At 41.8% G+C, this 14,120-nt stretch overlaps 1 protein-coding gene across 3 annotated transcripts in view; it reads left to right on the top strand.

Moving 5' to 3' along the window:
• The first annotated feature begins 1,204 nt into the window (after positions 1-1,204).
• Positions 1,205-14,120, top strand: part of ahnak (AHNAK nucleoprotein) — a 34,003-nt gene continuing 21,087 nt past the window's right edge. For all 3 annotated transcript variants that reach the window (XM_074648715.1, XM_074648714.1, XM_074648716.1), the window contains exons 1-5: positions 1,205-1,465; positions 8,466-8,529; positions 13,355-13,413; positions 13,568-13,721; positions 13,837-14,060. In XM_074648715.1, coding sequence (XP_074504816.1) covers positions 13,568-13,721; positions 13,837-14,060 — 378 coding nt within the window. In that variant the 5' untranslated portion in view covers positions 1,205-1,465; positions 8,466-8,529; positions 13,355-13,413. The remainder of the gene's footprint in view (positions 1,466-8,465; positions 8,530-13,354; positions 13,414-13,567; positions 13,722-13,836; positions 14,061-14,120) is intronic.

The following is a 14,120-nucleotide window of genomic DNA, read 5'->3' as shown; positions in this document are numbered from 1 at the left end:
ATAAGAGAGCATATCTTTACTTATCAGAGATACACGTAAGTATACTTAGCTTATACTAACAAGTATACAGAAAAGTTTAAGTATACTTAGCTTATACTAACAAGTACACAGAAAAATCTAAGTATACTTAGCTTATACTGACAAGTATACAGAAAAAGTCTAAGTATACTTGGCTCATACTTTATACTTGTACTTTCTATCTTTTGATCGAGATATACTTAAGAAAAGTATAATTAAGTATTCTTGCATTCGGCCTACAGAAAGGTATACTTGACTTGTAGTTGTGCTTACTTTTCGAAAGAGTAGCCTATCATAGTGTGTGTAGATGTTTGATATGAATTTACTTAATTTCATCAAGAATTTTGACGTTTTTGGATTCACCGTGGAGACGTGAGAATTTTTTTTTTTAATCATCACAAAACATCAAGTCAGATAGCAAAAAGGATCAAGTCTATTTATGAAATACATAAATCATTGGCTGAGTACAATGAGTTTAGGTATACAAAGTATACTTTCTTTACCTAAAAAGTGGGCTACAAGTACAATATGCATATTCACTTGTAGTATAGTTCATAGTATAGTTGCAGTACAAAATACAACTCAGATGTAAACTAGTTGTGTACTCAAAGTTTACTATTCTTGCACTTTAAGTATACTTAAAAGTATACCTTCATAAACTAAAAAGTGGGCCAATTTACTCCCAATAAGTACTGAAGTAGTGCACTTACAAGTATATTACTAGTACATTGATATTAGTTTACTTACTACATAAAGAATACTTGAGGGAAATATACTTGACCTTTATTTGAGTATACTTCATAAAATAAACGCCATTTCATAGCAGAACATAGTCAAAATATTGCAATAGTAGCCTCGGCCTGCTGTACTTATAATATTATAAGTAGGCCTATGCTACTTTTGATAAAAGCAGTTTCAAAAGTGCTGATTGCTGGTAAAAGTTTGATGATGAATGTATAGATACTTATGGACATTTAATGTAGCTATTTGATGGTAAGTTAACATTTCTTTCCCTTTTTCTAAGCAGAAGTTACTTTTCATGTCATTTGAGGCCTCCCTGTATATGTGAAGCAGTGGGTGGGCCCCATGGCTGCTGGGAACCACTCCCTCGCACCGGTTCCTCCCCTCCATTCCACTCCTTCTGCAAAAACCAGGAGCCCTACCCATGCAGCTCTCTCTGACTACTCTGTTCAGCCCAGAGGAGCAGCCACACTGAAAAAAAAAAGTTTAAGTCAACTCTGAAGCAGAGGAGGGTGGGAGAGAGGGGGAGAGAAAACGCCCTGGAAACTTGGTAGATCAAGAAATAGGAAAAGAGTGACAGATTCCTAACAGACTGCAAAGTTGTGACTGGAAGAAGTGCTTTGCTCGTGGACTGGGGAGAAGGGAACACGTTTTCAAGGATGCTCAAGTTGGTGTAAGGCTTCGTGGGCGCACGGTTTGCGCACAGGTAAAGATGCACTTTTTTCTTTCCTCAGATTTCAGTGAATGCTTTTTTTTAAAACTGTGTTTGTGAACTTTGTTGCCAGCTTTTGTGTTGTGCTGAAATCTAGCAAATCACTTATTGGCCAAAGTTTAAAGTTGCAAAATCCAACATTCCTGTAACAGGCACTGTTGACTTTGTCCTACTTTATTATGTTTCTCTTCTGTGGTATCCTATGTTTTTTGGTTTTGCTAAAAAGTGAGGAGAAAATGTGTATTATTACTTATGTTTTTTCTATAAAAGGGCAAAGTGGCTTTGATTTTGTGTTTTAAAGTTGAAATACTGATTTAAAATGGCAAAAGAGTGAGAAGTGGGTGTGTACCCACAGCCGCCACATGAACGCATGAGGGCTTGATTGGAGTTGCGCACTTCACTTTTCTTTTAACTGCACACAAAGGCTGTTAACCAAGATGCATAAGACTGCTGAACCAGCTGTTATTGAAAAATATCTTCATATGAGTTTAGTCGAGAAACAAGATGTACCTCAAATCACTCTACTTGTGTAGTGATTTGACTATTGTGCAACGTGGATGTCCATTGAATACACATAGTCTTCGAGATTGTGGACTTTTTTGAATGTCCCTACACACTAAATGGAAGTTAAAGCAGCTTAAAGAGAAGAGTTTGCTCTGATGGTATTGTTCAGGTGTTTGGTAACTGTCCAACGCCCTTTGCTGAGAGTTTAAAAAGTAAAGGTATAGCCTAATCTCGAGGAAAGCCTGCAGCAACAAGCTTGGGTGTGGATTCCTCTCTTTCACCTCCCTCCTCCCCCTCCTTTTTTTTACCCCCTCCCTCCCTCCCTTCTTGCTTTGCTGTCTCCTCACAGAGGCACACCCTTTAAAGCAAAAAAAAAAGAGTAAGAAATGGGGCATCCAAGGGGTTACAGCTAAATTTAAAGTACTGATCGTAGCTTTTTCTCTGTGTTTTTAGGGTGCTGTATAATTATCAGTCGTATGAAACAATGGAAATCTCATTTATGGGCCTTTTTAATGCAGTCTGCTTTTGTGGAATGCGACAAACATGTCTGCAGGTTCTTGATATGATATGAAAACAGTTTTTTGAGCACGGCTCCTTTCCAGCTTACGTAAGAGAAAGATGGCAACTATCACTGCTGCTTTGTACGGAGGCATGTTTGATTCTTATATGACTTAAAATCTTAAAGTCTTTCTTTTACCTTGGGGCTCTTTAACATGGGCGACCAGCCAGGGTGTGCAGGGGAGGAAAGAGGAGGAGGAGGAGGAGGAGGAGGAGGAGGAGGAGGGAGGAAGACGGGGAAAGAGAGGCAGGGAGTGAGCTAGTGAAGGGGGATGGGCGGGGTGGGGGTTGAGGAGGGGAGTAATGGAATGTAGTGGTTTGGAAAGACAAGCTAATTGAAACCAGGTTTGAGGCTCAGAGGGTGGGAGCTTACATTTTGCACTTTAGGAGAAATAGAGAAACGCACTTTATCTGCCCAAAAAGTTGCGAGATACTTATTTCCCTTCCTAACTTGCGCACATATATAAAGCACCAACGGCGTCTTTCCAGGTGTGGTTCAAACTAGAATCATCACGTATTGTCTCGCCCTGTTGGTGAAGCCTTATTTGTTCAAGTTGAGGAGAAAGCAGACCAGATGTAATCCTTTGTTGACTCACAGTTGAAAGTCAAATGTCTTGGTGTGAAGTAGCCTGCCCTCCACTGCTCCCTCCTGCCACACCCAAAAAAAAAACATGTCAGTGTTAGGGAGAGCTGCTTTTTTTGCTCCGCTCTGCACGGTCTTGTCTGCAATGTGCACTTAACTCATGTCGAGCGCCTCGCCGTTGTAAATGTCTGGCATTACTCAAATTGCTGTTGTCAAGGTGATTGATTGTGACACAGGCTGCTTGGAGAGCCAAATGGTGGCACTGGGCTAAAAGGTATTTGGGTTGTAGATTGTTATTTAAGCTATAATATGTTTAGTGGTCTTCCAAAAATGCACGTTTTCCTCGGTGTAATTATGTTACAGGTGTAGAGTTTTGCTGCAAGCAAAAGGATTGGACCTCCACAAACATTCGAGCGTTGAAACTTTCATAACTGGTTCCTGACTGCCAGCGGCTAAAATGCTTGTCAGTTAACAGGGCCTCATGTCGGCCTGGGGCGGATACTGTTTGTCTAAATACTCACGCTGTCTACCAATGCAGCAGTACAGAGGTTACATTATATTGTCACCTGGTGTAATGTGGGACATTTGGAATTCCAACAAGCACACTGTGAAACTTTGAAGAAGCTTTATTGCTCTGTCATTCTAGCCGACATTGGTGGTGCCAGTCACGCTGATTTTGCCGCACTTGCCACCCATGTGACAAACAGCATCTTTACTAGCCTTAAGAAAAAGGACAAGCCTCATGACTGTTTGGAGTCTTAGCAGGATCATGTTAATGTCACAGGAGCACTATATATTCTCGCCCTGTTGACTGGCAGTAGAGGCGACAGGAGTGGTGTTACTCAGCCGTGCCAGTGTGAAACGGAAAGAACGGGTCTCTAGCACACTTCCTCTGCCATTTCCTCATGGGTTTGTGCAGTGTGTGGTTGGAAGGAGGGACAGCGAGGAGGGGCAAAAAAAAAAGGGAGGTGGATGTAGTGAGAAAGCTAAAATAAGGGTGATTGCAATCAAACTTTAGCTTCTTTTTTTTCACACTTCTTCCCAACTGGGAGGTTTAGTTCTCATCCAGGTGCAAATAAACAGCTAACTGTAGTGTGCGATTTTATAAAGTGTCTCTAGGCGATCCACCCAGCAGCCACTCCCTTCTCGTCCATCCAGTGCCGGTTTGGAATGTTACAGCATGTCTAGCTCTGCGGAGCACCTATCATTACCATTGCTTGCCTTGTTGTTGAGAAATAGTGATTTGGGAAGTATGATGAGACAGTCACAAAAAAAAAAAAGTCACACATAAAACCTCTGTAAGTTACACCCATGCACATGCATGCAATTCAGACTTGTTTATTGTAGAATCAAGCTTAGTTGAATTCTGCAGTCATGGGATTTAGAAAGGGTGTGAATCATTTTTCTGATAAGCCGATAATTTCTCCACTTCTCTGCCAGACATCTGCTATTGGTATCCATCCAACAGAAGTCCCATCTTACATGGCCTTATTGCACGTTCTACCTGCCCTCCACTAGTTGTCTGACCTACAGTATACGCCCCAACCCCCACAAACGCTGCGATGTTGCCCTGCGCAAGGAATGACGCACAGCATGTGTTACAAATCCTCTATTTGGCTTGAGGCAGCCAAAATGTCAGGGCAACAGGGCTTGGAATGTAACTTTAGAAATACCTTCAGCTTTGTTTAGGTTTTCTTTATCTGCCACAAGATACTCAAGAATGGCACTCACAAAAAAATCCAGCACTCTCTCGCTCTAAACAACTCTGCACTATACCCCGGTGTGGTCGATGAATACATATCCTAAAGCTTATGCTTCAAGCTCCACAGCTACGGAAGTCTTATGTCTATGTATATACATTCTGCTGCTATGGTTGCCCTCTAGCTCTCCTCTTAACCTTCTTGTCTCCTGCTCCATGAATGGACTTGCATTTGTTCTTGTTCAAACAGCAGCTGTGTGAAGACAAACTAAATTGGGTTGAAGTTGGGCAGTTATATAGCATGGCCTATATATGGTTGCTATGGATGTCTGTAAACCTCACATGCTTTCTTATTTAAGTGGTAGAACCGTGTGAACGTCACTCTCCTCTTTCTCTCTCTCTCTGGTGTAACTAGTTATGCTACTTCAAAATTTGCATCCTGAACTAGTGCTGCTTGTCATCCTATTTTTTATTCTGTTAGTCGCTCAATGTTCTTGGCTCTGAAACTGCCCGTATGGGCACAGCCCGGGATCACTTCTCATTTCAGAACATCAGCTATAGACACAATGTGTGCAGGTCCACTACGGCAACAGTTTGTAATGCAGCCAAAGTTCCTAATAGGACAAGTGAAAACTCCCTGAAAACCATAGCGCATAAGGGAAAAAATGGAAGAGACCCCGGGGGAGGAAATACAAAGTAAGATCCTCCCATCTTGGATGTCTAGGGGTGTAATAGAGAACAATGAGTAATGATAGGAGCCATGATTTATCTAATTTAACTTACCGCCTCATAGAGTATAGCACGTTTCTTTTACTGTCCTTTCGTGAACATAAGGCTTAGAAAATAATTTACATGATAATCAAGACATAGTTGATTCTCAGCGGAGCCCCATGTCCACTTTGTGATCTCATAAAAAAAACAAGAGAAGAGGATTTTAAGAGTTTTCTTCACTTTTTCCATTTTGTGCGCAACCCCTGCCAGAGTCACAATAGTTTAATCAGCAGCAGGCCAAGTTGGCGTCAGTGGGCAGGCTTTGGTCTTATGCAGGGCTTGTGGTTTGGTTTAGGGCTATGTGGACTATGGAGTGCAGAAAAGAACCATTTATTTTGACGCACATTCCTTTTATATGTGTCACACATGCATGTCCTATCTGCGTTTTCTGAGGGGAGAGTGAACCTAAGCCGGAGCCTGCTGCTTTCTCTTTTGCTATTTGTTGTACTTGTTGCGTCAAACTTCAATGGAGAGAGGAACAGGGAGTCTATTTTGTTTTGACAACACTTGGTCACTGCTCGTCCCTCTCTTTCCCTCTCTGCACTGAGGCCTTTTTTATTTGTCCATAATCAAATCTTATCCCGCACCAGCGCCACTGTGCTTGATTCACTTACGATTGAGCTTTAATCATTGTCACGCTGCTCCTGTTTTCTGGTCACCAAATTGATTGGATTTGTCAATCAACCTGCCGGATTGACTACTTTGATCCACTTTGATCCGTTTCCAGCTCGCTGTGACCTACTTAAGCACAAACCGTCACACGGTGCAGGTATGTGCCCCTCAAGGCATACAAGAACACACAAGGCCTGGGATGGGGTGTAAATGGACAACAGTGAGGTGTAGAGTTATGTTTGCTGCATCTACTATGATGCACAGGTGGAGTCAACTGAAATGATGATTGGATGATGATGAAAATGGGATCCGTTTAGCCGGTTTGGCTTCTCAGCGTTCATTTTGAGAGTGTATTGCCTTTAAATGTGCATATCGGACTGATTGTGGTGTTCTTGTTTATTTGAGCAGAACCTGGAGGTTGGAGGTGGGGGGGTGACTGCACAGGGGAGGGCACTCAGGCAGGGTACACGGTGGGCGGCATAGAATTAGGCTGGAGTCAGAGAGAAAGAGGACATTTCTTTGGAGTTAGTCACTGCGGGGAGAGGCTGGGCTCCCTTCCAGCTGGCCTGACGGCTCTATCAAGGAATGTGTGTGACTGGAGGCCTGGGTGGGGCCGTGCACTGAGCTGCTCCCTCTGCAAGCAGAGCATATTAGACGCAAAGCGACCTGATCTTCTTCGTGGACTGTGGCGTGGTATTTCTACTCGTCCAACGCGGCATGTGTTTTTATTTGCTTTCCCCACTGTTGGTGGCCACACTTCACCCTTACTGTGCATGCCTGTGTGTGTGGCCTCACCAAAGTATTGAGAACAGAAGGCGGGGCAACTTATTTCTTATCTTTTGAGTCATGTATCTGGACGTTATCGCAAATTCAGCATCAAATCTCACAAAAAAATAAGCATCTCTTTCACAGTCAGTCAGCACCTTTGTTATTCAGTCAGCCCTTTACCTGAATGACTCCCGACATGGCAGTCTGATTAATACGTCTCTGTAACAGGAGTATGGGTTAGAGAGTGTACACAGCTGCTGTGGCGCAAGTTTCCTTACACAAACATAATGACTACCACGCGCTGGCTGGCATTTATCAACAGCTATGTCTCATTTATTTCAGTATAGGACCCGTTTCAAAAAGGTAATCAACAACAACGCGTTCTTATAGGCAACATTTTGAAGCGTTTTTCCAACTTTGCACCATTGTGGAGCATGTTTAGTCACTTAGCATAGATATTCAAAATCAGATCAGTTTAGAAATTGTTTCAGTCTCACAAACACAGTCATTTGGCATACGTTTCTCAAAGTAATGAGCAATTTATTTTAATGAACACGGGGGGCTGGGGAGGGGAAGGTTAATGATGGGGTTGGAGAGCCTGTTTCAAAAGATTTTTTTTCTGAGGGACATGTTCCCACTGGTAGATGCCTGTCTGTACACACATCAAGTCTGGTTCTGTTTGTACTGAGGCTGACAAAGAGAAGGCTTTGTTTCACAATATGCCGGTGGGTTGAAGCAATAATGCTCGTAAGTCCGGTAAGACTTTGGGCTAGTCACAGCAGGTAATAGCAAGATTGACTCGGTATGCAGGACACTTGAAATCTAAATTATGAATACAGTTGCAACTTTATTTTATTGTCATATTGGCTTATGTGACCGCCCATTTCTGCTGTTACACAATAGTTTTATACTTTACATCTTGACAGTTGTCTCACAATCATCACTCGAGCAATGAAACTAGAGCAGAGGAATTCACAAGCGTATTACATTTCCTTTTAAATGTCCTTTTGAGCTGGATTTGCTTCCTTTTAAAACTGGATCCTGGTTAGATAGTGTGTTCGCCTATCTTCTCATCTGCAGAAGTGAGGGCCACACCAAACAAGTAGCTGGATTTATTTACTTAAAGGGAGTCTTTTGCATAATGACTTGCCAGGGTCAATACTGCTGCTACTACTCTTGGTTAGTTATTAAAGCCTCTGAAGGCTCTGATTGGTCATGGGAAAGTCCATTGAGTGTGTAAACCGAAATGTAACCACAGTGGCTTTGTCTTTTAATGTTGGGACACACCTCTTAAAGCAAAAGTGATTTGATTGTGAGGTATATGTTTTGTTATCTGTCAAATGTGGTGTGTTGTTGCGCAAGAGAGCAGCATGATGAACTCAGGGTAGGCTTCTTTTGTATCACCCATTATAACATGTAGACTTATTGTTCTGGTTATTTAAGTAATTCTTAATCACATTATTTAAATCCCAATCCTGTTTTTGTTCTTCTGTCAACAGAAGCCAAGGATACAAGAAACACAGCAGCAGACTGAAGGCCTTGGCCTTGCTTGAGCAATCCAAGGTGAGCGTCCTTAGACATAATGCAAGAGATCCACACAATCTGTTACTGGCTTAGGAAGAAAACTACATTTCTTATCACTCCTCACTCCACTCCAAAGCCTTCTAGTCAATGTCACCTCAGAACAGCGATCTGTTATGCGTCCAGACGCTCAAACCTCTGCTGGAATGTTTGTTGCAAAGCCTCCTTTGAACCTGGAAGGTCACGCCACCTCCATTCAGCTGTGAAGGGCCTGCCTTGTGGAAACCTGACACTTGGTTGCTTCTGCTCACGGTGCCTCCTCTTAGCAGCACCTCCTTCCTCCCCCGGACACCACCTGTTCCGCTCGGACCCCTCTCCCCTTCTTATGAAACAGTCAAAAGCCTGCCAAGCTCAGATTGTTTTTACGGTTGTAGTCGGCAGCTTAAGAGTGGAGGGATAGCAGGAGAAGCTAAACCAAAACCAAACCGTATGCAGGCCAATGACTATAAGAGAGGCGTATTCAGAAAAGCTCTGTGGTCGCACTCTAGTAGTTAACAGAAGCCTTTGTCTGGCTGGCTGTCCTCACATCCCCCCCTTGCTCAACACACACATACCAGACCATAATAAAACTTAGATAGATAAACAAGCTCATCTGCTTCCCCTTTGACCTCTTGCCTGCATGGTTTCCTTCAAGGCTTCTTGCATCTCACTTTGTTTGATCTTCTTTTGACGACATCATGAAATTTAAAGACATCAGGAATGTCACTCTCAGGCATGTCAGAGAAATGAAAGGGAACGAATAGAGGACTGGTTGATTCTCATGTTGCTTTGAGTCACAGGCTGCCAGCCTGTCTTATGATCCCATGAACAGAGGCTTACTTATTTAGCATCTGTTTACAACACAATTCCTATCTAATCATATGATCTTTGTCAAGTTAATTGTTCCTCTGTGCTCTAATTCCACAATAGGTTATTCTATGTTAGGGCATATTGTAAGCCTGTCTAAATAGGGGGATTCTTACACTTGAGACTGATAAATACAGAGAGTGGAGTATTCGGGATGCCCTCTGCACAGCTGTTGTAAGAGACTCTTCAGTGATAGCCCCATATTTTTATTCCTACTTGGTGGTTTTCTCTCGCCTCTTACTGTTATCTTGTATGCTAACATTCCATAGAGTCAGTTTCACAACCATTCCTCTTATTTTCTCAATAACTGTCTCGCTCACTTTCATTTTTTTTTTACCATTTCCTCTTCTCTCCATCTCCCTCCCTCCCTCTAAGTTCCTTCCTTCCCTCCTATATTGCTGCGAGCCTCAGCTCCTCCCTGCAGCTTGCTGCCCGAAATATGTCAGAGCTGTGAGAACAAGGACGGCTCAAATAGTTCACTCTCGATCATGTAGAGAGCCTCAGAGCGACGGTACACTGTGGGAAGAAGTTTATATATGAAAGCTAATTATGTATGAAAATAGATAGATGGAATGAGAGAGAAAGTAAGTAAGAGGGTTGTGTCCTGAGGTTGTCCCTATGAGTAAGAAATCAAGGATTGAATAAGAAAATTGTTTTCTCTCCCTTGCTCTTGGGGATTTTTACGTGAACAAATGAACGTCGCCTTCCGCTTTCCTCTATGAGATTTTCATTTTTCAAAAAACTTCCAGCCAACAATAATATGTGCCTTGTTTGAGAGTGAAAATGCTTCACATTCACTGAAGCTGAATAGTTTTATGTAATGTCAACAAGCCCTGAGAAGCATGTGCAAGAAAAAAAAAAAAAAAAAGGGAGGAAACCGAGATCATGTGAAAAGTTTGTTAGCTATTCTTGTCTGTTTTCATTGACTGAATGAAGAGAGGAGGTGTAAAATGAGCCACATTGGGACCCATGGGGAAAACACAAATTCCTTTGGTTCAGCCCAAATACTCTCGCGCTGGTTAAGATACTATTACTGGCAGTGTCAGTTGACCGTAGTGAAATTTGATCTACATGAGTTAATTGGGTAAAGCTGGGTCTGGCACTGCAAACTGCCTTGTCTGTCCCCTCCATACTCGCACATTTCAGCTGTGTTTGATGCATATAATGTTGTGGATGCTGTGAGGCTTGAGGCCTTGATAGATTAATGTTACTAGCTACAGTCAAGTCACACTGACAGAGACAATTAGAGAAAGAGGAAGGAGAAGATCAAGTTGTTGGATGCCTGCGAGTTGTTGGCGTCATATTTGGCATAAACACCATCCCTATCTCCAGTATTATCGCTCTCAGTGGCCCTGGCTCTTGTTATTCAGTCCTGAGAGTGTGCAAAAGGCTATTTTAGAGAGCAGGCTTAATATTACCTCAAAGCATTGCATGCATTTTCCAGTATTCCCAATCATGCAGGACCAGTCTATTTATTGACTTGCGTTAATTGGTGTATTGCTTGTTGTGTGCCCTTGGACAAGGTCCAGCAAACTAGGGAGACCAGTTTGCAAACCACTTGGCATTCCAAACTGTTTGTTTATTAATGCTTTTTCACACACCCTAACTTTAAAAAAAAAAAAATCTGCTGTGTTAATAGTTGAGATACAATTACATCAGGAGACATACAGGTCTCTAGCTCACATACGCCTGCATATGCACAAAGAACTACATGCACCACCTAGATTTACACCACATTGTTTGGCGACCCAGTGAACTAGCTAAAACATCAGCGCTGTCTTCTTCTAACCTTCTCATTTGTTTAAAATACTGTATACTGGCAGTGTGGCGAGAGTGCCAGATGGCCGTTGACAGAGTGATGCTTATTACAGACCCTTTTGAAACAACTGTTTCTTTATCTTTGCCTCAGGTTCCTCTTGTTCCCAGCAGCTTGTTATCTTGCAGAACAGTGTGGCAGCTTCAATGAATGGTGGAAGGGAGTTGTGGCTTACTGGTGTAATCATGTTATTTACTGTGGTGCTAAATAGTATGGAAAAAAATTGTGTTTTGTAGTAATAGTTTTAGTAGTCTGAATAAAGAGAAAGTCTTTATTCAGACCTTAAATTGGGGTTTCTGCTCACAATGGAAATCCAGCTGTTGAGGCAGTTTCTTATGAGTTTACATGTTTTATCTTGATATATTCAAACGTATGTGAATTAAAGGATCACTCACAGTTTGCTATGTATTATGTCAGCAAACTGACTACATCACCTTAAATAAGGGTCTTGGAGGAGGTCTACTTATCTCAGGGTAAAGATAGAGTCACGACAAGCCAAGTGAAATAGCTCACACAAACAAAGGAAGACACAAGTGGAAAAAGGCATAATTGACACCCCCCCCCCACATATGAAGTGCGTAGCTGACCACCCAGAAGTTGTATCTTGCAATTCTCTGAATAAGTATGTTGCAGAGTGATAAAACCAGTGGAAATCCTCTACCGTCCCAAGTTGGTCTCTGGTTGTCAAGTCCACCCCATAAAAAAAAACCTCCACATGCAACCAGTCACCACTATGACTCATATCCTGTTCGTATCCTGTTTTGTGCCATCCTTTGGATAGGCTTTTGACATTTATTTTGGCTGATTACAGGCAAATAGACAATTTGCTAAAAGCTACTGAATGGCTGGACAGCTTGATGTGGTAAGCTGCACCAGGCAGCAGCAGAATGATTCTCTCACTGAAATGACTGTGGTAATACAGCTTTGTCAGTGTCTCTTGTGTCTCAGCAAAAAAAGTGTTTAACTACTGTCAAATATTGACTCTTTGCTGTTGGTATGATCAAGTCAAATGTCCTAGCATTAGATGAAAACGCAGCACACAGAGTGACCATGCTTTTCTAAATGAAACTACTTACAACAACAATCTGTGATCTGTTGGCAAACTGTATGCAATGAATGCAATGTGAAAACATGCAAACCATTGCTGGCTAGGTACAGAGACTGAGTAAAGAGACATGGCTCAGACAGCTTTGTGTAATTGAAGGTGTGGGTTGTGGAGAGTTTAGTAATAATGAAACAATGGCGTTTCTGTTCCAAAGAGCAGGGTGGGTAGGACTAGTTAAGATGTTTGAAGAGGCCGGTTTGAGAATGATGTAAACAACCCTTATTATCTTTGTGATGGTTCCAAATGTGTTCTACAGCGCACATAAAGATAGACATTATATTATAGAAAAGCTAAGCATGATTGTAAATTGGCTTGATATGAGCTAATATAAATATGGTGAATTGTTACATCATTGTTTGTTTATTGACAAATATTCTGTATTATGGCCAGCAATATCTAGTAAAGTCGATTGACCACACCCAGTAAGTAACATGACATGTATTTTTTGCATTGCTGAGTACACCTTAAAGGTGATCAACTTAATGATGCAGTGGTAGTCATGAATACAGCAAATATATGGTCAAGCTAGATTGAAACTGATACGTGGCTGTCATTAAATGAACAGAATAAGAAGTTTGATGTACATTGTGTGTGTTAGCATATACAAATGTGTAGTTGTTTTAGTATTAGACTACTGTTTGTGGAAAAGAGAGGATGTGCACCAACATGCTGGTGTATGTGTTACTGTGCATTTCTGCACCTCTGTGTGTTTTCATAAAGCAAGGCAGCGTTAACCATCATTGTTCTCTCTATTGACATTGGAGCTGGGGTGTAGGCGCAGGATTGGGCTGCTTTCCTCAGGGCAGGGTGTGGTCTGACTCCAACCAAATTTCCAAAACACAGAAAGCCCAGGAGGGAGGGAGTGAGGGGGTAGATGCTGTGTTATCTGAAAAGGTTTTACCACCATCTAGTGTTCACCATTGGGTCCTACAAGCCAGACCTACAATATAGGATTTAAAGAAGTACTTTGTGAACATAAAGTGATGCATTGTTTGTCATGATTTTGTCTTAATGATTGTTATTGTCTTTTCTTTATGCAGGAAAACCAAGATAGAGGTTCGAAGACGCCAGGGCTTAAATAGAGTAAAGCAAAAACAAGGTATTTTATAAAGTTGAAGTCGTAAAAAAATCCCTTGTACTTTCTATATGGCATCAAGTATACCTTGGTGAAAATGCATATACTGTAAGTTCTTGATGACTATGTTGTGTTTTTTTCTCTCTCAAACCTGTTATTTGTATGGTTATGTTTGCAGATGGCTGAAGAGGAGGAAACCAGAGAGGTGCTCTTCCCAGATTGGGAGGGTCCAGACAAAACTGGCTTGACCATTGAACAGACAGGAGGAGAGATCTTTGTTAAGGAGGTGAAAGGAGAGTCACCTGCAGCAAGATCTGGACAAGTATATGAAGGTAGAAAATTATTTTTTTCTCAAATCATCAACTATGAAGTAAGATTTGTTTCACCAACATGCTGACTAGTATTCTTAACAGATTTATTTTGCTGCTTTCTCTACGAAATTCATAGGTGACCAGATTGTGGGTGCCACTGTTTACTTTGATAACATGAGCTCAGAAGAAACAGCTGAGCTACTGAAGACATTGAACCGCCACAAGGTTGGACTGAAACTACAAAACAGAGACAAATCCCCTCACTGCTCGCCTTTGAGCACACCGTGTCGTTCACCAATTGGCACCCTGACATGGGAAGGGAAGACCCGGTTTGGAGGTACCAGTCCAGACATCATCCTTGTAAGTTATTTTTTTAATCATATGATCACTGATTTGTTTGAGGGGAAGCTACTGAACAAA

This window comes from Sebastes fasciatus, chromosome 10 (assembly GCF_043250625.1).
Source record: "Sebastes fasciatus isolate fSebFas1 chromosome 10, fSebFas1.pri, whole genome shotgun sequence".
NCBI classification, from domain to species: domain Eukaryota; kingdom Metazoa; phylum Chordata; class Actinopteri; order Perciformes; family Sebastidae; genus Sebastes; species Sebastes fasciatus.
This window is presented reverse-complemented; position numbering and strand designations above follow the sequence as displayed.